Source organism: Hippoglossus stenolepis, chromosome 22 (assembly GCF_022539355.2).
Source record: "Hippoglossus stenolepis isolate QCI-W04-F060 chromosome 22, HSTE1.2, whole genome shotgun sequence".
Taxonomy (NCBI): Eukaryota; Metazoa; Chordata; class Actinopteri; order Pleuronectiformes; family Pleuronectidae; genus Hippoglossus; species Hippoglossus stenolepis.
The window spans coordinates 13,453,255-13,480,627 of NC_061504.1; the positions used below are offsets into that span (position 1 = coordinate 13,453,255).

Genomic DNA, 27,373 nt, shown 5'->3' on the forward strand with positions numbered 1-27,373 from the left:
ACCTCCTGGTGGCTGGCTGCAGTATAGGTAAAAAACCTAGTGTTTTTTATAGTAAGTTTGGTTTAAATGAGTTATTTGATGCATTTAAAACGGGCTGACACTGGGACTGACTCCCAATTGGTCGAGACCATGTATCTGCAGGACCTCGAAACCACGGCACCCCACCATGATCACTACTGTGCAGACTCTGGCTCTAAATTACATCAAAAGTAATTGTCTATGGTACAGACACACAACATTATCCCAATAGTTACAGACTACAGAGGGAGAAAACGTAAAAACAATATTTAAAAGCACTACCTTGAATCAAATATGCTCTAAAATCAGTCTGGTGAGTTAAAAAAAAGGTTGTTTGTCGCTTTAGAGTCGTTTGTGTATTTCCACATATTCACTGATCTATTATTACCTCTACTATTCTCACTCAGATGTAGGAACATCACTTCAGACCTGCAGCACATGAGACTTTATTTGCTCTCCACAACTGTCAAACACTTCCATCTAGTGGACGCACTGATTTATTGCTGCAAACTCCATAAGAGTCAGGGATTTCCCCCAAGTGCAGATTTCTGTTTTTCAAAGAGGAAATAAATCAGTTTCTAGTCCACATATTGCATCTGTTAAATACTATTATGCATTAAAACGTGTTCATTATTTGTATATTCTGAGTCAGTCAGGTAATCAATATAATGTGCTAATTAATACCATTTATGATCTTAACTTTGTGGATTAATGCGTCAAATAACCAGAGCTTCCAGAGTCTTTTGTCATCTTTTCAGTGTATGTAGCCAACAGCATATACACACTATAGAAAACTTATAATTTGTTGTACTTGAGTGTCATCTATTCTAAGTCCTGGAAGAGAAATGTTAAACAAAAGGATTTGATGTGTCTGTGTGTGTCTGTGTGTCTGTAATCGGAACTATTGGCTGCCGTTCAGTTGCTGCTGGGAAAGTAGAAATTTTTGGCCGTTTGCGAAAAAAAAACAGAGTCAGAGCAAAGACCTCATGTTCGAGGCTTTGGTCTAGAGGCTGCTTACACAACTCTCTGCTTTGGTTTTATCAAGAAATCACAAGACCGGATTCTCTGAAACTGAAGCGCTCCAAGGTATCAATCCTTCCCCACACAGAAGAAATCATTTGAATTCCATGCAAGTTGTGAGTCAGCTGTGACTGTCTGAGTTGACACGTTGCAGTATCCTCAACTTTGTTGACTCATAACTCACAGTAGTGTTGCTGTGAGAGTTGTCGTGATGCCAAATCTGATTGACGAAAATTAAAACAACACAAATGGGTGGGGTTCACCTGCAGGGAAATTTATTGTCAGGAATCTGCAGAATGACTTTCGGTTACATTCAGCTGAAAAAAACAAAACGAGCCTGTCTGTGCAGTTACCACTCGCAAAGGGTTTATAGCAGAAAGCCTGGAAGGCAAACGTCTCCCATCTGCTGAGTAGTGCTATTATCCCTCCAGTGAACTGTGTCAGTGGTTCTCGGGAGGGTGACGGAGTTTCCTCAGAAACTGTTCCAAGATGCAGAGGAAGTGAAGTCAAATAAGACGGGCCAGTAGAGTTAATGAGCTGTGCTCATTCTCTGGATTGTGGAATTTCCCACACCAAAAGATTGGAATCTCCACTTTTGCATATGACTAAATTACATATCACTTAATGATAAGTAGGAACAGGTCTGAGCAAGCACATCAAGCTGTGTGTGTGTGTATGTGGTTAATGTGCTGCCGAACAATTAGTTTTATTGCTAAATGACTTTCACTCACTCTTGTCTTCACGGATCCTTAACAAGAGGGTGAAAACACAAGGTAATGTCTGGCTCTTAAACCTCCTCTTATCCTGTGGGAGATACAAAATTACTTTACTTTTATTATAAGTGATTGATATTGTATTTTCTTCATCAGATACCATGTTCAAAGTCTCAAAAAGAAGTGCAACAAATAAATAAAATAAAAGTTCTGTCATTCACAGACAAAGAGTAAGAGCTAAATTACAGGAGCACAATCTTGTAGTTTGGCCACAATTCTTCTTTTTCCCATATACATTCATTGTATCAAGAAAATGAACATACAGACTTTGAGCATCCTCCAACTTTCCCTCTAGCACCACAATGAGGTTGACATTTGTGGTTTTAGGTGAATTGTCTCAACAACTTCTGTAGCGATGGTCAGATTGTTGTGAAATTCAGACATTCATGCTCGCTTTAGGATTAATTAGCACTTTTGGTTTCTTAAATGAGTGATTTAACTTGTATCGTCTTTTTCATTCACTGCCAATCCAATTCACTTTTTCATTTGAGTCTCGACAGAGTTCCACAACACAGGGTGGATACCCAACTCAAGCCTGATGGGTCCCGACGGGTCTGGACGAGTTCGGACCAAAATCTTAAATCGATATTCGATATTCTTTCTTTTTCACTGCATGTGCTTAAAAAACATCAGGCTCAGCGCAGGTTCAGACACCAAAAAGAGAATTCCTGACCGATTTGGATCAGTTTCCTCACTGTTGCTCACACTTGTGCTATTCAGTCCCAGCTAACGCTGACTCACGGACATTTTTAAACTTCCCCCAGCTCCCTCTGGTGCCACAAAACCCTCAGAGCAGTTCCTCTTCAACTTTCATACCGTGGTGTCACAAGGTCAACATGAAAATCTGACATTGAATTGATTTAATCTGCGACTAAATACTTGACATTCAGTCTCAGATGAATAGTGGACTGGTATCAAACGTTGTGTCGTATCTCGTGTCTTTGATTCCCAAGAAACTTAAATATAGTCTTTCGGCAAATGTTGGCAACAGTAAAGCTACGACAACTGTGCAGGAGATAGACTCGAATCCAATGCACCAGAACCACATAAAAATCAAATGAATTGTTGTTTAATATGTCTGAATCTTAAAAATCAACAGTAAGTGAAAACAGATTCAAATTAGTTTTAAACTGTTTTGATTCTTTTAGATGGGGGCTAGCCAGGAGGACTCCATATTATGGTAAATACATATAAATCAAAGGAGCATAGAAAAAGGGGACGTGAATAGACACAAATCTAAGCTGTGTTCAGAGATAAAAAAAAAAACACAAGTGAGTGGAAAGTTCTGAACTTCCCTGGGGGGCGGGGGTTTGTAGAAGCAGGAAGCTGCTGCTGCTGCTGTGTCTCAGGTGATGTCACTGTTGCGCACAGGCGCTGTTAAAGGAGCTCGACGGCTCGTACTGAGGCAGATGAGATGAGGATCGTCGTCGTTCAACAGCAGGAATCGAACGTGTGACAAAAAAACTACTCGGTGCAACACCAGCGGGTTTCTGTGAGGTTGACGCGTTCTGAAGGATAAACAGGATCAGCTGAGTGTGTGGTGAGTTTGTGACTCCACGTGTTTTTACCATTTACTTTCACAAGAATTCACGTTCACTTTCGTTGTGTTGGCATGTTGGCATGTTGCGTGTAAGTGTTTCTTGAATCCATGTTCTATGTCCTGGTTTCACTGTCTCTTTAAGTTCCTGTTTTTTGACAGAATACACAAACAAGTGGGGGAAAAAAAACTGAAAAAAGTTTTATTTACAGACTGATGAGGAGAAAAATATCATTAAACGCTTTATGATTTTATCAAAGTATTCGAAAAGGAGTTAGAAGAAGTACAAACTTGTTTAATCTCACCCCCTTCTCCATAAATCATTAATTACTAATTCTTTATCTGTAAATATGTTTTTTTTACCCGTGCTCCTTACTGTTTAAAATGTACCAAGAAATCTATGTTCACGCTGCTTTATGTGGAATTTATCGACACAATAACCTGGTGAGGCAATTCATGCCTCAGCTGTGGTGTTCGGTGGCTGTTTTATACGAAGATGAAGAGCAGCTTCCTTTTATACATTTCTGCTAAATTAGAATAGATGTCAGGCACGTAACAATATATGCAAGATGTCAAAATATTAGGGTTAAAACCATACAAAATATAACATTGAAAATATTCAACACGTAAATAATAAGAATATAAAAAGTGTATATAAGAATATATATAGGTTACATAGAGACAGAGGGAAAGACAGGGAGATATATAATGCCACTCAAACATTTTCAGCCAAATTAGGTGCATCGTGGACTGTAAATTCGTTTTTTTTCCTGCAGTCTTTAAAGGACAATGTACATGTTGTCAAGTGCATTAGAGGGCGACATCACAGTCAGTGACTAGACATACAGTATATAAAGAACCAGAGAGTACACACACACACACACACACACACACACACACTTAGTTGTGTCTCCATGACCTCAGAGGACATTACATTGATTTCCAAGAGACACTCTCTAACGTTCCCTATAATTACAAACCCTTATCTTAACCTGAATCTAACTTAAACCTAACCTAAGGTTAAACTTTGCCTTAACCTTAACATACACCTAAACCTGAACCTAAACTAATCCTAATCCTAACATTAGCCCTTGTCGACCGGTTTGGTCGACAAGCACAAACAAACTCACTTAATCCTCCTAAATATTCCTGTTATTCCTGTATCCACATCCGCATGTTATCAGAGTTCGTAGACAAAAACCACAGAAGCTGAGATGATAGCCCGAAAGCTTGCAAGCCCATAAAATTCCAGTCCGAGGAGTTGTCAGCGCCTGTCCATGTGTTTGAGGGCGTAGCTTTGAAGAGAGAGTTGGCAGGGGGTGATAGCTGCAGATTTTTTAAGTACGTCTTGCTATCTTGTCCAGGAATTACCAAGCCCAGTTTTAGGTTAACATCTCCAGAAGTCTGCAATAATTAACTGACCTTTTCTTTTCTTCTCTTCCCCGCAGCCAATTGTCCTCTCCCACTGGAGCCATGGCGGCAGCAGTCCTGAAGATGTACTTTATTGGAACCGCGCTGACCGTCTTTGCGGTCCTTTACGGAATAGTGGACTCCTTCGGCGGCCTGATGTACGTCCAGGACCAAAACTACACACTGGAGCTGGACCAGCAGACGCACAGACAGCTCTCGTCAAGGACCCACCGCAGAGGATCGTGTGTGGCGAAAGGAATCGGCTCGTAGTGGAAACATCTCGACGTGCGACAATGTCTGCTGGATGGACATGTTGGACACCGGCAATGGGTCAAGAGACAGTAACTGCAGGAGATAATAACTACTGATTTCATCGCTGACAATACACGTCATCATGTCTGACTTGTTGGACATGTTGTGCACGGGACAGTTTTTCTTGAGGTGGATGGATGTCTGCTATTCCTACTTTGCACCATCTGCTGTAAAACACCGCTGTGTTTAATCACCTGGCAGTCTGATGACGAATGTAACGGCACTACTGAACTCTGATATGCACTAAATATTACAATGTTGTTGTCTTTTGGAAATATTCTTTCAGGTCAATGTGCTTTGTTTTTTTTCTAAATAAAATGAATCGAATCAAAGTGAAGTGTTGTAATGAGTAGTTTTCCGCAGCGTTTTCCTGGAAACTGAAATAAGTCCAACAAATGTTCAGCGGAGAATTTGTGGAACTAAAGGTTTAAGAGTTTGGCTCCAAATATTGGACCCGCGAGGACTTTTGACTTTAAACCAAAGACTCAGACAAGAAGGAACGTGTCTTATTCAGTCTGAGGTTGAATGGAGACATAATGCCAATTTTGCTCTAGTGTACCATTTACACAAAGAGTCCTTTCAACATTTTAATGGGATTCAGCAGCCTGTGCCTACATGGGCAGGATCTCAAGAGGTCAAAGAAAAAGACGGTATTGTATTTAATGCAGGAGAGACCAGTTCCTTAGAATCTGGAATCAGAATCTGGTTTTATTGCCCAATGTCTACGTGATTCAGGGTCATTTCAGATATTTTCCGTCACAAGCTGGAGGAGAGAGGACGAGAAATCACTCCTCTCTCGCTCCTCCGGCGGTTTCTTTTTTTTTTTTTTATACTTGTATGCATTTTTTAAGGGGTGGGGATTGGTTCTTTTTATCTCCTTGTCTGATTTGATGATCTTTGTACCGAGGGTGTTGTGATAGTGGGCTGTATAAAATAACACACAACGAAAACAATAAAATGAAACGTGAATGTTGCCGGTGTTGACTGGACAGTTCTGTGTTCTATTGGAATCATTACTTTGCATTTACTTTGTGACTGAGAAAACCGGAAGGTCACCTGGTATAGAGTGTCAACCTCAACAAGCCCCTTTATGAAACCACATCTAAATTCTATAGGTGAAGATTTTTATTTGGATCTGCACCAAATTACACACACTCGTTAATATCAGTCCCCCGAAATATGTATTTTTCATCGAGATCCATGAATTATTCTCTGAGAAATCAAGAAGAAATGCCTCTTTGTTGGATCCACATTAAAATTGACCACCACATCCTTTTACTAAGTTTAGTGTCGAGTAGTTTTTGCACAATCCTGCTAACAAACAAACAAACAAACGTGTAGGTAAAAATATATCATAAAACTCCTAACTGGTATTTGATACACACAAAAACATCAAGGTTTTTCAAAGTAAAGTTATAAATTGTGTTCATGTAAGTGAAGTTACCAATTGAAGTCACTTTTCTAAGTTGATTGACAATTTTGTTGCTATAAATAGATGGTGAAGCTTCTACTTGTACTTTACTGTTGCATTATGGGGAGTGTAGGCCCTATATAGGCATTTATGGAGCCTGTCCTATAGATGGCAGCCCACTTTAAAGGGCAGATTATCAGGGCTTTGGGCTTGAGGAGTAACTTCTCGTGCGTCAGAGCGCAGAACGCATCCTGTGGCACTTTGGCACCATGACGCCCAACGTGTTAAAATTCGTCCTTGACAGCTGTTTTAAACAACCACAAACTTCTCTAACTATTATTCATGTCAGTGCTTATTTACTGTATTAGTACACGTTGCCACAAGGTGCGTTTTTTCCACCACATGTCCTCTTTGTAAATCCTCCCTGCGGCTCAGGTCACCTGGATCCGGGCAGAAACACCTGCTGGCTGAGGACGCACCAACTCACTCAGCACTTTTTATGTTAATGACCCGTGCAGGCACTTCCCACCTTCACTTGCCTTTAGAGCGCACGGTCACCAACCTGTGCCACAAGCGCCAAACATCTCACTGGTTTTATTTATTAACTTAAATTGGCGAGGTGTCACATCGGATATGCTCTGGAGCCTGGTGGTCCTCGGCGGGGTGTGCGTCTGTCTTGTGGCGGCTGAGGGCAGTAGCCGCGGGGGAAGGACGGGGACTCTGCCCCGGCCTCAGCTGGATGGGAGCCGGGGACAAGTGCGCGCACGCCCCAGGAGAGAGAGCAGCGGCGCTTCGGGCGCTTCCAAGCTTTCTCACGGTCCTGTCTTCACCTCCTGCCGGCTCCCCCTCACCCCGGACGAACACACAGTTCTGGATGACAACACTCACGACGTAAGGATGATGTGTTTTAAGTGTGTGTTGGCACCAAGGGAAGGGTTTTAGTGAATGGGGCAGATTCATTGTCCAACAAAGTCATAAGTTTTAACTTAACTTGCAACACAGACAAACCTGTTTCAGGAGAAAATGCATTTTTCTCTGCAGCTGTTTTTGTTGTTGTTGTTGATTGAGAACATTCATGAGAAACTAATTCCAAGGGAAATTAGGAAATTAAACAGATTCCACGACGTTTGTTCAAACCCCTGATCTAGTTCCCAACCACTTAACATTCTTTGAGACAATTTTTCAAGATGTGTGAATAAATCTGGATTGACGTATCTCTTTGTTTCTTAAAGGTTTTATTATAGATAACGTCTGTCTCCTCTCTCGTTCTCCTATAGACTGGGTTTAATGGTGATGATGGCTCCTATGTGATTCTCACATGGGTGGGCGATGGTACAGGAGTGAGTATCTTTGTACTACAAGCATCACATCATCCTCCTAAAACAGAAAAAATGTTCGTGTTTACACAGTCTGACTCAAACATGTGGGAATATTCAGACTTTATAACTGCAGCAGTGTGTGGTTATTTTAGCATTCTCACATATTGTTTTTTTTTTTATCATTTCTATTTTCCTGAGGCTGCCACTATATTTAGGAATGATAACTTTCTCATTCCTGGACTTGAAATCTATTTCATTCAGATATTTGTATAGTAGATAAGTTTTAACTGCACTGCTATATGTCCTAGGTGGTCCTGGTGCTGTCTACGATCAGCGTTCCCATCAACACTTATCTAGACGGAGGCTCATCACGACTTTACAGAAGGTGAGTAAGCGTCTGAAATCCACCAGGAAAACATCCATCCCATGTGTGTAGAGCTCATACGGGCAGAACTTCACCTGATTCGCTCTCTCATCAGTACGGATTATGGAAAGTCCTTCCACGACATTTCCCATCGCATCAACAACACGTTCATAAAGGAGGAGTTCGGAGTCAGCGTTGGACCAGGAAGCTCCGTAAGTCACCATGAGTCTCCTCCGATAAGTTCTGACACCCGGCCTTCCTTTTGTGTGTCTGTGTGTAGCTGTTCAGAGTTTCACACCGAGGGAAGTGTGTGTGTGTGTGTGTGTGTGTGTGTGTTGTTGCCTCAGAAAAAGTGTGAGGACATCTCACATTTTGCCGTCCGCTCAGCTTGTGCCACCTTTTAACTTTCAAACCAGTTCTGCTCGTGTGCTGTTGTGGTGGCTGACACGTTCAAAAACAGTACAACCACAGAAATGCCTTGACAAGCAAACACTTTGGCGACAGTAACAGCAGCAGGAAGGGGCCAGTTGTACGTTTTCGCTATCGCTTCAAGCATCATAGCATCAACACATCAACGCTGTGTGTAAATGGACGTAGACTCCGGGTTTGGAAAGTGAAGCCAATGCCAAAGTGTCTGAAACATGTTATTCTCAAATGACCATTAGAGGGGGACTCCACTGGTTTAAAAAACGGAAAATTAGTTTCTATAGTCAGCTTTTAATTCTAATTTAGTTTGATTTAATTATATTTTCTCTGCTTCGGGATTTCAGGTGATTTTGACCGCAGACACGCCGGTGGTGGACCACCCAGGAGGGATCATCTTCACCTCCACAGATGCCGGAGCGACCTTCAAGTTCATCCAACTGCCCTTCCACTTGGCTGAGCCAATCACGTACCACTTCCTCAACCCTGACTACCTCGTGGCCCTCAGCATCGACGTGAGTCAAGCAGCCGACTTCTTTGTCCTTTTTCTGTTCTGTCACTTATCCGTGGCCATTTTGCTCACAAATAATCAGATTGTCACTGTGGTTTCCTTCCCTCTACATGACCTACAAACCTTGTGCTCACAAGAATCAGCACGTTAATACATGTGTCGCATTAAGTCCCCCCACCCCCACACACCCCCACACACACACACAAATACACAAACACACACTCACACATCAAGCACACACCTTAAATAAAAAGTAAACACTCCTCTGTTCCCTCCTGACACGCAGGGCAGATTGTGGCTCTCGCTCGACTTTGGTGCCAAGTGGAAAAAAGTTCATGATGGAGTGCATTCTTTCTCATGGTGAGAATAAACAAGAAATAAATCCCTGTGTGTCTGAAGAAAGATGTTCGGTGAAGCATGTACTATTTATGCCTATGCATACATCTGCAGCAATACTGAATACTGCATATTCATCATGCTGTATTTATTGTACATAGCGATTTAGTGTGTGTATAATGTGTACTTTTAGCATTAATTGTTCTTATACCCATGCTGCATATTTACACTTATACTTGCACATGATGCATTGAACTGAAGCGATATTTGAAATGTGAAACCTTCTGTGTTTCTGAAAGATTTTTGACTTCTTTCCTTCAGGGGAGCTGGTGTCAACTTGTTCTTCAGTTGCACTCGAGTCGACACTGGTAAGAAACCGTGCACTTTAAAAGTGTTTTGTTTTATCCAAAACAGTGTTTATCACGTGTTTAACAGTGTTTATCACATGATAATATAATAATAAAAATAATCGCCCTTTAATGACTGTTATCAGTTGTGATTAACTTTAATAGTCCCCATTAAAGGGAAATTATTTTTTGTGGCAAGGAACCATAAAACAATAAAAACACAGTAGACCAATAAAAGACACTAGCAATTGTAATACACACAATAAAGAGAGTGAAGACAATAAATAAGAATAAGCATAAGATAACTCGAGCAGAGACGTGACGTCACGTACTTGTTACTAAGTTTTCTTCTTGTCGCTGTAGTTGAGGCAGACGAGCGGGGAGACTTAGTGCTGAAGAGGACGAAGGATCTGGGGGAGACCTTCACCACCATCCACGAGGACATCTTCAGTTTTGGCTACATCGGAGCTTTTCTCTTCTTCTCTGTGATGGAGGATGCGGTAAGAGACGATAAAAACACACATTTAGTTCCATAACGACATGCAAATGAGGCACAGACTATACACTGCATATAAAGTTGGACAACATTACAATAGTGAAGCATCTCGATCACACCCTGGTGGCTATAGGTCATAAACCTCACCTCCTCCATGTTAAGAATGGGACATGGACCAACCAAAAAAACCAAAAGGTTGGTTTCTGTCATTTTAGGTAGTTCTCATCACATCATCATCTCCACATTCTCTGTATGTTGGAGTGTTCACTTTTCCGCTGAGGTCGGTTTCAACTAGTTAGACGTGGAGACGCATCGTGCATCGTCATTCTCTGGCACTGACGAAGACTCCACTGACATTACACTTGCAAATTAGAATTGCAACTTGAAGCAATGACAGCACACTCGTCCCTCTGCTCTTTAAGCCAGTGAATTCACAGTGATGTATTATTCTGCTCGCAGAGGTCCCCCCGTGTCATGTACTTCTCATCAGACCAAGGAGATACCTTCAGTCGAGCACTTCTGCCTTCTGCTTCCACTGAGCAGGTGAGAAATAAAATATTATATTTGTTATAGTATATTTTTTGACTATTTTATTCAAACTTCCTGCACAGCTACTTGTGTTTAGACAAAACATTTAACCTTTAACAAAGACTAAAACTCATGTATTCTAGTATGAAAGAAATTCCTACCACAGGAAATACACAGATGTTGGAATATAATTACTTCCATTGTCACATGTCTCACTCTTGTTTTGAGTTCGACTTGATGTTTGGAAACTTTGAAACTGTCCTTGTAACAGACATGTGCTTTGAGTGGTTGAACGCTGTGGAATTTATTTTACCTATAGAAGAAACATCAGTGGCAACATTTCCTGTTGCAACACCAAAGAAAACAGATGTGCTCTGGCGAAACCCTCCCACAGTAACACACAGCAATACACAGTAACACACCCACCACATCTTGTTGACAGCACAAACACACACTCTCTCTCTCACGATGATTAGACACGGTTTATGGAGACGAGTAAATTATTCATCACAAAATTTGTTTCCGTAATCGCAAATCCGAGTTCTCTCCCCCGCATGTGCTTCGTGTCCCTCATTATGATATAGCCTGTGTGTGTGTATGTGGGTGGTCAAGGTATTACTCATGTTGTGGGGACCTTAATGTGTTTACAGTCACATTATGGGGACTTTTCTTCCTTATGGGCACGAAAACCAGGTCCCTGCAACGTTAATCATTAAATTTCAAGTCTAGGTTTAGGTTTAGGTTTAGGTTTAGGTAAAGGTTTAGGTTTAGGTTTAGGTTAAAGTTAAGTTTACGTTCAAGTTAGGGTTAGGGCTAGGGTTAGGTTCAGGTTTAGGTTTAGGTTCAGGTTTAGGTTTAGGTTCAGTTTAGCTTGAAGTTAGGTTTAGGTTTGAATTAAAGTTAATGTGAAGGTTATGGTTAGGTTTAGGTTTAGGTTTAGGTTTAGGTTTGGGTGAAATTTAGGTTGGATTAGGTTTAGGCTAATGTTAGGATTAGTTTAGGTTCAGGTTTAGGTGTATGTTAAGGTTAAGGCAAAGTTTAACCTTAGGTTAGGTTTACGTTAGATTCAGGTTAAGATAAGGGTTTGTAATTATAGGGAACGTTAGAGAATGTCTCTTGGAAATCAATGTAATGTCCTCTGAGGTCATGGAGACACAACTAAGTGTGTGAGTGTGTGTTTCTGCGTTTCTGTGTGTGTGTGTGCGTGTGTGTGTGTGCGTGCGTGTTTGCAGTTCTACTCGATCCTGGACGGAGATGTGGATATGCTCTTCATGCATGTGGACAACCCAGGAGGTAACGGAGAAAACACACACACACACACACATTTAATCCCCTTTGTCAAACGCCTACCTTAAAAACGCCACCCCCCACCCCCCCTCAAAGACTCGCCTCACACATGCTCGTAAACCACGCCAAGAGCCCGGCCCGACAGGAGTTACAGCCCTCTCAGCCCCTTTTGTTGTAATGGAAAAGCTCAACGGTAAAGACGGGACTGGTTTCACAAGTTCCTTGTATTGCTGACACATCATTCCATCATACTGAGTGTGTTTGTGCATGTGAGTCCAGCCGCCCGGCCTTTTGTTCCTCTCTCTCCTTCCCCCTCTCCTGCTCTCTTTCTCATTCAGTCCCTCTTCTCTCATTCATTTCCATTATTATTATTATTTTTATTATTTTAATTAGTGCTCCAGTTTGTGGGCTGGGGTGACAGGGACTTTTTTCCAGCTGAGATAAATAGGGGAGATATGGGAGCAGATCTTCTGTTTATATCTTTCGTCGGCTGCAGATTTAGGTTACACCACAAAAGCTGACAAACATATCTTGGGATCAGGGTGTAACACAAGCGCACATACACATGCACGTGCACGTGCACGTGCATGTGCACATGCATGTGTATGTGTAGCACACAAACACGCTCACACTAGAAAAAGTAAACCACGTCCATCACCCTCCTCGGCTGAGCTTGTCCTCCCCCCAGTTAGAATATGATTGATGGTGACACGTTGCTGTTGTGAAATTTGGTGTCAGCGCGGCGTCTGCTGACACCAGGTGCTGCGTATGGAGGTTTAGCATAATTTTGATTATCACTGCATTCACATTGAGACAACGCTGCCAGCAAAGCACCATTATTTATTTAGAAGCTGCACCACCTCCAGCTTTTATCGTCATTACATCTGGTGCCAGCGTGTTGGTTTATTCTGGGATAGAAATCTGCCGGAATGTGAATAAAACCTTTGTGGAGGATGTAAAGGTCAAAGGAAACTTTTAGTTTGTCTATTAATAACAAAGAAGATTAACCACATCCTGTTTCCACAAGTACAACATGTGGTTTGTCAGAAATGTCTCGGAGGTCAGGTGGATTACAAACCATTTCATTTTTTACTAATATAATTATGAAATTCCAAACACTCTTTTCTTCATTTATGATTTGTTGCCCTTTACATGGGTACTTAAGCTATTTAGTATTTAGTATACATGAAAATGACAAATAAAAATCTCTTTATTTACAGTCAGTCTTCCGTCTGTTTTCGCTCTAGACACCTTCTTTGGGACCATGTACACGTCGGACGACCGCGGCATCTTGTTCTCCAAGTCGCTGGAGCGCCACCTGTTTGACGGGCACAGGAAGAGCGACTTCACCAACATCACCTCCCTGAGAGGAGTGTACCTCACCAATAAACTAGACGAGGGTAGGCCGTCCATCTCTTTCTGTCATCTGGATTTACTATGCTGGGTTTTGGTATGGAAGAGTTAAGCAGAAGTTTAAAGTAAAGTTTAGTATCTGAGCCCTACGCTGATATAATGGCCTTTCCTCACACTCTTCTGTCTGTGGAGCTTTGCATTGACTGTAACAGGCGAAGAAAGCTGATCTATTAATCCGGGTTTTAACTACTTTACTCACCCCAGGAGGAGAGAAATCACACAATGCATTCCCCCACTGTGTTGTGTTGCAGATGGCCGTATACGATCCGTCATTTCCTTCAACAGAGGAGGGACCTGGCGACAACTCAACAAACCGGAGAACGTGAACTGTAGCGAGCAAACTAAGAAAGTACGTTACATGCAGTGCGTTGGCTTTAAATTAGTTTAAGTTAATAATCGCTGACTGTAAACATTTGTATACGTATGTGTGTGTGTGTGTGTCATTAGTGCAACCTGCATATTCACGGAGAACACAGTCGGAACAACCAGATAGTTCCCATGCTCGCTCTGTCGGAGCCCACGGCCATCGGTCTGGTCATCGCTCATGGTAATTTAACTGCAACTTACCCAACTGTTATTACCCAGTCAAAATTTAGACTTCCAGTTCAAATTTTTCAGCTTTAAAGCAACACTATGCAGCTTTTTTATCCTTAAAACAGCAGCTTCTTAAATTAGTTTGTAGGTTCACTGAGTTGGAATATGAAAAATTCTAAACAGAGTTTGGTGGATTTGTTACAGCAGCAGCTCTTCTGGTTCAGAAAGCAGGGAATCATGGGTAATATCCATTGTTCAGTTGTGAGTCAAGAGATAGATAAGCTTTGTTTTTCCTCGACCTGGAAACCACCTAATCGCCCGGACATGGAGCTCAACAGATTAATCCCCACATGTGGCTGCAGAGGGCTGTTGCTCAGTAAAAGTTACATAGTGTTGCTTTAAACGTCTCAATGATGAGTTGTAAGTGTGACGTGACAATGATTAAAAGATGAACTCTCCTCTCGTCTTCAGGCACAGTGGGTGATTCTCTGTCATCGTCCCAGCATCCAGATGTGTTTGTTTCCTCAGACGGGGGCTACAACTGGAGGGGGACACTGAGGGGCCCTCACCACTACAGCATACTGGACTCTGGGGGTCTCATTGTGGCCGTGGAGGCCCAGCGCAAGGGACAAGTCAAGACGATCAAGTACTGAGCGTTTTTTAACGTCATGCATTACTTGTCAATGAGGAGGCAGAGAGAGATGGAGTTATATTATCCGTGGTCTCCAGGTTCTCCACGGACGAGGGCCAGTGCTGGAAGTCGTACAACTTCACGGATCAGCCCTTCTTCTTCGCAGGCCTGGCGTCCGAGCCGGGCACCAAGGCCATGAATGTCAGCGTGTGGGGTTTCCGGCCCGAGGACGACGGCCAGCCCATGTGGGTGGCCGTCACCATTGATTTCCAGAGTGTCATTACCAGAGCGTGTGAGTCAAGCTGCTTTAATTCTATCGGCCTGGTGGAGGGAGGTGGAGGGAGGTGGAGTCTGGCCGCAGATAGTCTCTCTTACACAAACAAGGGACTTTCCAAAACCTGAATGTCTTAAACGCTGACTTCCTCTTTTTTTTTTCTATTGCATCTCTCAAACCAACATGCTGTAAAAAACAACACATGACAAACCACTTCTTATTTCACAGTTTACTATTCTGCTTATGCTGCATTTCCATATTTCTCTGTAATTGTTTTTCTTTCATTTTGTATATACTTATTTTCTCAATCAGCTTCCTCCACGAAACTTGGTTAAAGGAAGGAACATGAGCCGAGACAGAACCTCACAGGATAGTTCAGTTTATTTAGACAATCATGTTTGTTTCTTTTTTATGCCGTTTTCAACAACTTCACAGGGAATAACTCAAGGATGTTGAAAAATAAAATCACATGCAATTTGGTGCAGATCAAAATAAAAATCTGGATCTAGAAGACTTAAATGTAGTTTGTAGTTTTTTTATCAGCTTTATGGTATCAAATAGGGTTAGAAACCTCTAACTACCACCACTGTGTACCTGACATAATGTAATAAGAGTAGATAATGAGTGAATTTTCATTTTTTCAGTGAACTATCCCTTTAACACCGGCTTTATCTTTCCACTATTTGAAATAATTGCAGCCGACAGTCGGTTTATTGTTAATTGGTCGTCGTCTGTTTCCTCAGGTAACAATCACGACTATGAAGAGTGGCTTGCTCATTCTGCAGGGGGCGGGGCCTCGGAGAGAAGCGCCTGCGTCCTGGGGGTCAAGGAGACGTACCGGAGGCTAAAGAAACAATCTGTGTGCCGAAACGGGAAAAGCTTTGTAGTGAGCAAGAAGCAGAGCCCCTGTCTGTGCACCAGACACGATTACTTATGGTAAGACATGTTCTCAGTGATCAGAGGAAGAAATATACATTTATCATGTCCACAGATTGTAATATCCATCAAACAAACTTGTCTGGAGACGTGTTTTGGGGGCAGTAACTAAAGCCGTTTTCAGACATGAACTCCAGATGAATGTCAGCGGGAGATTCTCCGCATGCAGCCCCTCCTGAGAATGTCCGGAGGTTCTCTGGAGTTCAGTGCATTTCTGAAAGCAGCTTAAGACAGCATGGCGAATATCTCACCCTCTTTCCGTTACAGTGACTACGGCTACTATCGTCACCCGAAGACTTCGGAGTGTTTGCGACAACCCGACGCTGCGAATAAAACTTTGGAGATGTGTCTGAACGGAGAGGAGGATGAGCTGCTGACGGCCGGGTAATAATATTCTCTCCTTTTATCGAATGATCACACACTCGTCCTCTACACATGCTCACAGGCTTCTGTTCGCAGGTATCGCAAGGTCCCGAGCAACAAGTGTGAGGGTGGCTTCACGCCTCATCTCGCCGTGCAAACACTCATCAGACCCTGCGGCGTTAAACCCAGCCCCGGCCCGCCCGCCGTGTCAGTGCCTCCAGGGCCAGTCTTCGACACACCGGTGTGTACATCTGTTGTGCAGTTTGTGTACTCTCGGGATGCTTATCTCCAGTTTTTTTATGAATCTAACATGTGTCGCATGTTTTTTCGCAGCGAGAGAAGTTGGTGTTGATCCTGGTGTGTGTAGGGGCAGGGGTCATCGTCCTGGTGGCTGTCGCTTCCGCTCTACTTGCTGTCAAGCGAGTGGTTTATAGGACAAGGTGAGTCACACACACACACTCACTCACACATACACACACTTGTACTCCACTAACACTTCTTTGTTGTGGTTCCCTGTCTCCCTCTGCAGGACACCTGTGTATCGCTTCTCCAACCTCCAGCTGCAGGACGATGAGATCTGCGTCACGCCTGATCTTGAAAGCGCCACCAGCAGCAACGGCACCGTCTGCCATCATGACTCAGACGACGTAAGCGTCATTATTACTTCGATGTTTCCAGCTCAAAATCCATTTTAGAGTGTGTGATTTTCTCAAAAACAATCTGATACCGGTGTTTCTTATCATGACAGGATCTTATCCAATGACACATCTTAACGGACAGATCCACTTTGGAAACCAGCTGTGCTGAAAAAGACTGTCGACTGCATTGTGTTGGATTAACGCCTCATGTTTGGACAGGAGCGACCTTTGTGCCAAGCTCTGGGGATTTTTAATGACAAGCATGACATTGTTAAATGTATTAATTTATTGATATTGAGCTCACTTAATTTCATTGCTTTACTTTGCTTATCTTATAATGTAAAGTATTTTTTTTATGTTACTCTGTTTTGCACCACCTTTTTATGTCTGTCAAAATGTGAAAACAAAAACATGGCAATTCATATCATTTGTATTTGTGAAAAATAAATTATTGCATGTTATTAAGTGTTTGTCTTCAGTTTAAAATGTTTGCTTCACAGCTGTGTGTCCAGTAGGTGGCGCTGGTGAAGCAGGAACCTGTCCCGTCTGTACAAAAATGGAGCAGAGAAAAAGAAAGACCAGGAAGTTGGCGAGACGGAAACAAAGATAGTTTGGTAACATGATAACTCAGTCGTGCGATAGCTGCCACTACTTTTTTTGTGTGGAGGTAAAATTACAAAGACATAAATTACATGCTGTTTTATTAGATGGCAAAATAGTACAAATAAATATATAAATGCGGACATGAATAATTATTTACAAATATGTTTGATAAATAAAACCACAGCAAAACATTTTTTAAATAAATTAAATTTTTTATTGTATTTATTTTAACGAGTGTAATATTGATTCAGTATTTTAATGCACTTTTTAACAATCAAATTAAATATTAAAGTAAACATTGCTTGGAAAATATATCAAAAGATAAAGAAATAATTTAGTTAATTCTTTTATTTGATTATTTTATATCTACGAAGATGTTACTATATATATATATTTTTGTAAGTTATATCTTTATTTCAACTTTAACTATATTTCATTATATTATTTGTACATTTTAATGAAAAATGAAAGTAAACATTACTTCAAACGATTAAATGGATTCATTCCAAACCGGAAGCTACGTTTCTCAGTCAGAGGGGAGCGTCCCGTCCTCTTGGCGGTCTCCGGCTTCTCGGTCAGAGCGGAGCATCTCTGACCGCAGCTCCTCTCTGCAGCTCAGCTGTCAGCAGTCGGTGTGGGACCGGACACGGTGCGCGAGCCGCTCGTGGAGCCGTGGTTACCGGGGCGATACAGCGGGTGAGCTTTGAGTCAAAGTAAGTCAAATGACGTTGTTGTCACATGCGGAAGTAGAGTTTTGTCCCCCCCCCCCCGGTGTCGGTCAGCGCGTCCGAGTGCGACGAGGAAGCTACGAGGAAGCCTTTTGAAAGTTAGCATCCAAGCTAACACCCTGTCAACTGACTCCTGCTGGTTAGCTACGTGCGTCGCTGCGACCCGTCTGTTGCTGCGTCGTATAACTTTGTTTTTTTTTAAAGTTTGAATCTATTTACTCCAATGATCGCCACGGTATGAGCGTCTTATTCCTGCCGCTCAACACCGACACCGATCAACCGACTGTTTCCTCTCCGCAGGTTGTTGTGTAGCTGTGGCTGGACACGAGTGAAGATGGTCCGGGCAGGAGGTGAGTGGGTCCCCCCCGAATACAACAACACTTTCACTTTCTGTTTGGGGTTTTTTATTCAGGGCAAACTAAGAGGGGGATAGTTCACCCCAAAATGAGAATTCACTCATTATCTACTCACTTCCGTGTCGATGGATGGTGTGGGGTGGGGGGGGGGGGGCGGGGGTGACAAGTGTTTGAGTCCATGAAACACTTTTGGAGTTTCAGGGGTGAAAACAGCGTTACAATTGAAGTAACTGGGGATCGGTTCTTCAAACGTATTAAAAAAACCCACTGTGGTGTTTTCGAAGTGTCCGTAAGCGCCGACATTCAAATTCGACTCGAAACGAAGTAATTTGCATCGTGTTGTTAGCCTGAATCTCGTCTGTGATCCACGAGAGAATGGACGATATCACGCTATTTACCCCTGAAACTCCTTGTTTCTGTGTGGACTCAAACACGTCACCCACCCCTCCATCGTCACAACGGGGAGTAGATAACGAATGGATTCCCATTTTTGGGTGAACTATCCCTTTAATTGAAGTTTTTTTAACTTCCACAGGGAGTGGGGTTACTTCTCATGGAGTATTTAGCCCATTCATTCTAGTATATTTGTACACTGGTCAATCAGTCACTAGGGTAGGGACACACATACTAGGAATCTGCGGTGGTGAGTGAGCATAGATATAAAAACCATAAAAATATAATAGATGTTATAAACTAGAAAGTAAAGATATGTGCAGTATGAATCTGTACATTTTTTACCATTTTAAAAAGTACAACAGTCACAGGTGGGGGGACATTCTTTTAGTTTCAGGACCGGGAACAATCGGGAAAAACTTGTTTTTGCTGTTCGTCCTGATGGCCTCGGGTCCTGAAGGGGGCAGGTTGCAGTTGATGAGACCATCATAGGCTTTGGCAGGTTGAACCTTTTCAGCCGCCGCAGGGGATACAACCTCATCCTGGGTGATGATGGTGTCCACTATCTGTGGACATTATACTCGGGGGCCAAGCAGAGATAGTGCGCAGAAACTCTGGACATTTGCATTCTCACACACACACACACACACACACACACACACACACACACACACACACACACACCTCTGGAGAAACTGTGGATCCAGACTTTAGTGAATGTCTGAAAGCAGCTTTAGTTTTAAGGAAAAGGTCAGTTTTTCCATACGGTGAATTTCGTACAGTTGCGATCCAGTCGTAGTTGAAGTGAGCCTCTGTGTGGTGTTTGAAATATCCCCATCAGCGTTGATTCACAGCTGATCCTTCCTCTCTGTGCCTCTTTCTCCTGCAGGTATTCTGAAGCTAGCAGCGCTGGTCTCGGCCTTCCTCTTCGCTGTCTTCCTCACTTTTCAGCTGCTGGAGACGAACATGGAGTTTGATCTGAGCAGCATAATATGTGAGTTTCACTTCTCGCTAATTGAAACTTACAGAACACGGGAAGTCGCGATGTTCTCAATCGTGAATGAAGCGTGACACTTTCTTATTGTTGTACTTTGGTGGGTAATTTTATCTATAAAACAAGTTAAGACATTCCTTTATTTGGCCACAATAGTTAACATAAGAAACACGTATAAGAAGTTTAGATCGTTCAGGAAAGTGAGTATTCAGCAGTTAAAGGAAGTGAAAGTTTGACCTGATATGAACATCTGTCCTGAGTGATCAGATCACAAGGGGTCAGCTCTCAGGACAGATGTGAAGGCGCCCAGGATGCACTGAGGTGGTCTGAGACACATGTGGCCACATTCTTTTAGCTGAGTGAACGCAGTGCTCCACGTTAGAGCTGACTTCCTCTCACCTGCTGCAGTTTCTAAACGAACCAAAAGTCGTTTTGCATTTCTCTGTTTCACACAAGTTCATTTGTTTGTGACCATCTGCCACAATATCTACTGACTTATTTCCTGTTTCATATTAATGCTGCATGCAGGACATAGCATCCAGACTGCACATACACACAAACACACCCACACTGCCAATATACACATCTATAGAATCAGACTAGTTCAGTTTGTCTTTCCAAACAGAAATTACGTCCGTGTGCTGTTTGCTTTCTTAACCAAAGCACAATTGTCTTATTTGCTTAGAGAAGGAACGTCTCCCTCAGAGCTGCGTGCAATGAAACATTTCTGAAAATCTTCTTTAAGGTCCAGTGTCTAAGATTTAGGTGAAAGGGATCTACTGGCAGAAAGTGAATGTAAAATAATCCGAGTACATTATATTTAAATACTTTATATTTTCATCAGGAGTGGGTCCTCTCTACGGAGGCTGCCGTGTTTTTTACTGAACATCTTTTGAGTTTTTAATGACAACTGAAGGTTTCCACATGTTCTCTTTCATGTGTGGAAGGGGAGGGTCAGGTCAGGGGTATTCAGCTGCAACGTGCAACTTCACCAATGTCACTAAATTCTACACACTGAACCTTTAGACATGTGTCATTTTTGCTTTTCAGCAAGATCTCAGCCAGTGAATGATGTCTGTAAGTACACTCAAATTATTATGAATATTTTCAGACCTCTTCTTTTTTTTCACAGTAACTGATCTCCTTTAATCAATGTTCCTCCTTTTTGTTTTTGTATTTTGAAATCTCTGAATGGTAATAGAGAGCACACAGGTAAAGTCGCTACACAGGTGAAGGTGTGTGTTCAGTTTAGCTCTCTGCATTTAGGCTGTAAATAGATCTCTTTGAGTAGAGTCAAGCTGTGCCAGCGTCCTTTGTTCTGTGTTCTCAGCGACCAGGCTCATGTGATTACCTGACTGCATGTTACCTGATATTGTGCGACCGCTTAGGTGATGTGTAAATGGAGTTTTCTGTCCACAGCAACAAAGCCAGGTGTAGTCAGACACAAGTGCGGCCTCTCCAAGTTGTGTCCACCCAACCACTTTGCCTTCAAGATGGCGAGCGGAGCAGCCAGCGTGGTCGGGCCCAAAATGTGCCTGGAGGACAAAATGTGAGTGAAGTGAGATTTGAAACCTGCAGACACACAAAAGACCTTTTTCTTTTTTCCTTCTTTCCTTCTTACGCTGTTTCGACTTGTGGGGATACAGGAATGGGGAAAGCCAGAGTGTTGCTACACAAACATGTTTGTACTGTCTATTGAGGTGTGGGGATAATTAGTTGAAGACTGACTGGTGCTTAGTTCAACTTGAACGCCTCAGAAACTAAACTCAGAAACACTTCTTTTAAAGGTACAGGTTCTTTTAAATGCACGAATTCCATAATAATTATTGGAGAGAGAATATTAGATTATTAAAGCCAGAGATGGTTCTTTTCTCAGCTTTATTCCTTGGCAGAAAGATTTGTGATACTGCAGCTGCTCAACCATAAAGAAGCTTTGTGACGGAAAAGTACTAACTGATGTGTTGAAAAAGAGTTCACAGACAATTAGTTTGCTATTTCAATAATTTACCAATCATTAATCGAGTCAAAATGTCAGATATTAACCGTCCACAGCTGAAAATGTAAGAACTACCCTCTGCACCACACCACCCAGAAAACAAAACAAAAACATGAATTGATAATGACAATAGCTGCTCTCATAGCTGATGCTTTATGACACGTTTCAACACTTCTCAGTGATCTCATCCGAAAGACGTCCCGTAATGTTTCATAAAGGTGAAATGATTCACATGAAGTCTCAGAGCTGCTGCCGGATGAAATAAATCACCACTGTAATACTTTACCTTGAGTCCTTATGTCAGCACTTAAAAGAAGAAGGCAAACATTTATGTCACACTCTAATGTAGTTTACTGCTGCTATTTTTAAGCTTAAAAATATTGTATCTGTATGACTCCTACAAACATATATTATAAAGAAAGTATTTATATCACAACTGTGTTTTACTATGTTGTATTTCATTTTCTCTGCTCTTATTCTCCTTCTGCTCCTTGTTGCAGACTGATGAGTGGCGTGAAGAACAATGTGGGGAGAGGAATCAACATCGCCCTTGTTGACGGTAACCTTATCAGTTCTACACCCTCACAGTCATTAAGCTTCACAGATACAGCAGTGACTGGCAGTGATGTAATACTACCCAATGTGTATGGGGATGTTCATCTTGAGGTTTTAAAGCTGCAGCTGCTTTCAGACTTGGACTGAAGTCAGAGTAAAATGTCCATGAATCTGGAAGAATGTAAATATCTCAGAGGTGTCATACATGTAGAAAACGGGGTTTGAAGATGTTGACTTGGAAAGGCATGAGATTCAAGAGCTTTCAGCAATAAGCTCAAAATATAAACACTGAATTTCCACAGCAGAATTTATACGTCATGTCCTGCTTACTGCATCCTCTGCCTAGATATCAACCCTTGCCTGAATGTGCCGGACATTTTCCTGTTATTGTGAACCTGATATTCTCCGGAGTTCATGTCTGAAACTGCTCTTGTTTCATGAACATGAGATTTAAAGTCAAATGGAATATTCTTACTTCACAGCGAAAACGGGGGAGGGAACCAGAACAGCGAATTTTGATTTGTGGGCAGGAGGTGAGTAGAATTCCGAGAGTTTAGATTTTTTTTGCCATTTAAAAACATTGTACATGTTGTGTTAACTGTGTGTAACCTTGTGTAGATGTGGCTCCCTTCATCAAATTCCTGAATGAAATTGAAGATGGTACAATCGTGATGATGGCTTCATTTGATGACTCCTCAACAAAGTAAGGACCATTTAGGTTCACGTGATCAATTTGAAATTGCTTAAGTCATCTCTTGATATCGATTGTGTGGCTGTGAAGTAATTGTCTTCTTTTGTTGTGTAGACTTACTGTTGAAGCCAGGAAACTAGTAGCTGATCTGGGCAGCTCGGAAATTGATAACTTGGGCTTCCGCGATAACTGGATCTTTGTAGGAGGGAAAGGCATCAAAACCAAGAGTCCGTTTGAGCAGGTAACACCACCCACACAAAGGGACTCGAATGATACTCAGCAGAGTGTCCCCTGCAAAGCCTCGAGTCTCCACCTTAATCAAATTGTTCAAACAAGTGAACCTTAGTCATTCTGTAGTTTTTGCGTAATCCTCCATACAAACAGACCCACAGCAATGAAAACATAACATCCTTTGTGGAGGTAACAACAGTTTCTTTGTTTTCCTCTGAATTGAAGGGAACAAGTCGTTCAGCCTCACATGAGATATAATTCTTAAGCTTATCTACCTCAAAACTTCCTGAATTATTTGTTGTTCTTTAATGCTCTGACCTGTTTGTTTAGCTCAGGGGAACTTTGTGTGTTTGCTGTGAGGCGCGGTCAGAAAAGAGGACATTGAACTCGGCACAAGATTATGAAATAATAGATATTTGACTCTATCTTTCATCTGCGGATCCTGATGATTATTTTATCCCCGTCAGTATGCTTTAATGTAAAGAGGGTGTCATACTTGGATGTGTAATTTGTTAGTTCCTCGCTAACTGCGAGTACAACATTGTCCTTTTATGAGATCGTAAAACACGACACATTAACTCTGTCATGCTTTTAGGGGCAGTGTGTGCAGCTTGACTTTGTGTCAGTCTCTTGAATACACATTAACAACGCTCTGGGTGTGTTTTTGTGAACACAATATGAACTAGAGGGTGTGATGTTCGCCTCTTTGTCTCTTTTACTCTGCACTTCCTCGTTTAACTATGGCGACATTAAATACACGCTGAGCAGGCAACAAAAACACAACACTCATTCTTTAAATGCATTGTTCTTTCTGTAATTACTAATTATTGTTAATGTGAGCTCACAGGCTTTTTTTATAATCTCTTCAAGCCACACACCATTAATGATTCATGACTTTTAGTTGCCTATTAGGTTTATCAGAACCAATAATTAACTAGAGGCTCTCTCAGTAAAGCACATACCTCTGCCAAGGCCCAACAGTCCCCTTATTAAACCACATTTATAATCACAAGATCTGGATTTATCATTAATATCAGTCCCTTAAACATGTCACCTTTTTTTTTTTTCAGGATCAGGATCCATGAATTATTCTGAAAAACCAAGTATAATGTTGAAAACACACGATCTCGCAATGTTAAATAAAGACACAAAATCATAACCTCCTTGGCAGAAGTGATAAATAAAGGTGGATGACTTGAAGGCTCCAGAAAATGAAGCCAAATTATCTCTATTGCCCCCTGGTGGCTGGCTGCAGTATAGGTCATAAACCCCGCCTCCTCCATTTTTAATGGACGGGACATGGACCAAACTAAAAAGTCAAAGTTCACGTACAATAAGTATTTCTTTAAGAAGGTGGAGTAGTTCTTAACACACCGATGTTTGTCCAAGTAGGTTTGAAGAATGTGTTTGATGCCATAAAAATGAGGTGATTCAAAGCTGAGACTGACTCACGATTCCACGATCAAAGCTTCACATGACGTCCGAAGGGTGATATGGCCACACCCGTATTTAGCTTCATTTATGTACAACGGGAGGAACCGGAGACTTGTCGTCCATCTTTGTTTACAGTCTATTATCAGAACATTACACTGTACTCTTTCTTTTAAAACCTGTCCGAACGCCACACCCTGTCCGGGGGGGGGGGGGTTGTGTGACCAGGACATCCTATCCGTTGATTATAAAGACAATGCAGGTTCATCTGGTGTCCAACAAAAACAAGTGTGTGTGTTGTGTTTCCCTCCTCAGCATATAAAGAACAATGCAGGGACCAACAAATTTGATGGCTGGCCCGAGGTGCTGGAGATGGAAGGCTGCATACCACAGAGACTAGACTGACGAACCAGCGCATTTACTGTTGCCCTCCGTCCGACACCCTCTCCAGACATTTCTGTCCTCACCAGACTGTTTTTACTGCTGACACGTCTCAGGGGCTGAGAGCTAATTTTTCCACCTCTCGCCCCCTGAAAACTTTTTATTCCCCCTCGCAGATTAACATCCCTCCGGAAGAGCTGCCTTGAAACTTCAGTCTGTCCTGACCTCTGACCTTCTTGCACTTCTCCTTATGCTTGGAAACCGTAACATAAACGCCTGTGGGGGCCTGTAATTGCAGCGTTATTAGGTAGAGAGCACTGATTAGACAGACTTTTGATTATTTGCATTCAGTCACACTCTGTATTTATAACGTCCACAGACCGAGCGTCATAGCATGTTGCATAATTGAACTGCTGTTAATCGCACCGGATGTGTTAGCCCGTTATTATTATATATATTCGTTCTTTGTGTGGGAGGGGGGGTGTAGTGTTGAGTAGGGGAGGCGGCCTCGTTATGATATAATTACCAAATGCACCAAATTCACTGTGAAATTTGTAAATATGTCTTTAGAGGAGGAACCAGATTTGACAGATCCTCATTTAACGAACATTGTAATAATAATATAATTTCTTTAAATAAATGACATTGTTAATAATATACGTGTGTGTTTGTTACAAGTGTTACAAAGGGATTCTTTTGTGATTTATTTCTCATCATTTTAGCTGATCTGTAGGTTTTATGCGATCATCTGCTGCAGAGCTCAACTCCCATCGCTCAACCGCTGTATCTGACCGCTGACAACACCTGGCTTCAGTTTGGGGTCATAAACACCCTCCTCCATGTTAGTGGATGGGATGTGAACCAAACTAAGTACACTTTAAATAAATGTTGTACATCAGCCTTAAATTAAGTTTGTGTGCAGCTTTTGTTTTGTTTTTGTGATCCAGTGATTTCAACACTTTTCAGTCACTCGTATGTCTCCTGTCATATATAGATATCAGATCGGAAATATAGATTTTCTGTGCTATACAAGTTTTATTTAAACTACTAAAAGGGAATCGCAGATGGTGTGTTTTCTTATTGAACTGAGCTGGAAGATAACAACTGATGTCTTTAAAGTGAGAGACAGGGGGCGCCATTGCCACATTTATTCCAGCCTGTGTGGCCTGAGGTTTTCAATCAGTCCATGTTGTGCCTCGGTTATAACGAACATTTAATATAAACCAGGAGCGTGTTTCCTTATCAATGTGTTTTTTTTTATTATTATGAATTCATCAGCAGAATAAAACATCAGCCCACGGATGAAAGAATCAGCACAAGTGTGAGGCCTGTTTTATAAAAGGAATCCGGTTCAATCGAAGAGATCCTTTGATGTCAGACTTCTGTATAATTCATACGTCGGATAAGAGAATAATGATCATGGACACATGCTGTGAACATCATGACGGGCAGTGTTGGTGTTTGAAATTTCTTTGTTCCCTTTAATCTGTGTTTGTATTTGTGTGTTTGTTGTTTGTGTGTTTGTTGTTTGTGTGTCTTTTTTAGTATAAGGACAACATACAGCCCCACGACTTCCATGTTGTGTAGGGGGCGCTCTTGAGGGAGTCCAGAATGAATGGTGGCCTATGGAGCTCCAAATATGTTGTGTTTTTGATTCAAGGTGTGGAACCAAAAGATATAGTTATTTTAGATTATATATTTGCACCTTTTCAATCGTGGTGCACTATCTCTTTGTTGGTATTTGTGATGTATAGTTATAAATACATAAATCCTTCAATGACCAATCCTGATATATAATCAATACTATGTTTATCGAGCTCGCTGCTGCCCTCCAGGGGAATTTCAAACCTTGCATAATGTTATGGGAAAGTTTTTTTCCCGACCTCCTACTCAAAATATATTGATACCTCAGTCTCAAGGCACCGTACAGTAATCCCAACATGTCTGATATGTACTTTCACTATCACCTGTGTATTTCTACTCACTTAGAAACACACACACGCTCATGTCAACACACACGGGCCTCACAGGGAACTGTTGGTAGCACATGACCCCTTGTGGTTTGTCCCTCTGCCAGTGGAGGGGCCTTTAGAGTTCCCCTCGCCGCAGAGCTCTTCCCTATTCCCCACAATT

General features: G+C 41.9%; 2 protein-coding genes and 1 long non-coding RNA gene across 6 annotated transcripts; all 3 read left to right on the plus strand.

Annotated features, from left to right (window-relative positions):
- Positions 1–1,369: 1,369 nt before the first annotated feature.
- Positions 1,370–6,043, plus strand: LOC118101552. The gene is made up of 2 exons (XR_004694568.2): positions 1,370–3,351; positions 4,797–6,043. It is a non-coding gene; the product is annotated as an uncharacterized LOC118101552 (long non-coding RNA).
- A 993-nt stretch (positions 6,044–7,036) lies between these two features.
- On the plus strand, positions 7,037–17,134 carry si:dkey-159a18.1 (sortilin). The gene is made up of 21 exons (XM_035147443.1): positions 7,037–7,372; positions 7,759–7,821; positions 8,109–8,185; positions 8,280–8,376; positions 8,935–9,102; positions 9,385–9,458; positions 9,756–9,802; positions 10,145–10,281; positions 10,737–10,820; positions 12,038–12,098; positions 13,340–13,492; positions 13,757–13,854; positions 13,953–14,052; positions 14,511–14,685; positions 14,769–14,962; positions 15,688–15,880; positions 16,148–16,264; positions 16,340–16,484; positions 16,577–16,683; positions 16,773–16,890; positions 16,992–17,134. Exons 1-21 carry the CDS (start codon positions 7,115–7,117, stop codon positions 17,004–17,006), a joined length of 2,481 nt encoding a protein of 826 aa, XP_035003334.1. The 5' UTR covers positions 7,037–7,114; the 3' UTR covers positions 17,007–17,134.
- A 909-nt stretch (positions 17,135–18,043) lies between these two features.
- fam3c (FAM3 metabolism regulating signaling molecule C) lies at positions 18,044–25,897 on the plus strand. 4 transcript variants are annotated; one of them, XM_035147445.2, is made up of 10 exons: positions 18,044–18,180; positions 18,513–18,562; positions 19,851–19,955; positions 21,006–21,032; positions 21,375–21,504; positions 22,452–22,510; positions 22,989–23,039; positions 23,125–23,209; positions 23,312–23,438; positions 25,175–25,897. In XM_035147445.2, exons 2-10 carry the CDS (start codon positions 18,547–18,549, stop codon positions 25,262–25,264), a joined length of 690 nt encoding a protein of 229 aa, XP_035003336.1. In that variant the 5' UTR covers positions 18,044–18,180; positions 18,513–18,546; the 3' UTR covers positions 25,265–25,897. The 4 variants fall into 4 exon arrangements, with proteins under 4 accessions (XP_035003336.1, XP_035003335.1, XP_035003337.1 ...); XM_035147444.2 differs by having other exon boundaries at positions 18,062–18,197; XM_035147446.2 differs by lacking the exon at positions 18,044–18,180 and adding an exon at positions 18,273–18,351.
- Positions 25,898–27,373: the final 1,476 nt, after the last annotated feature.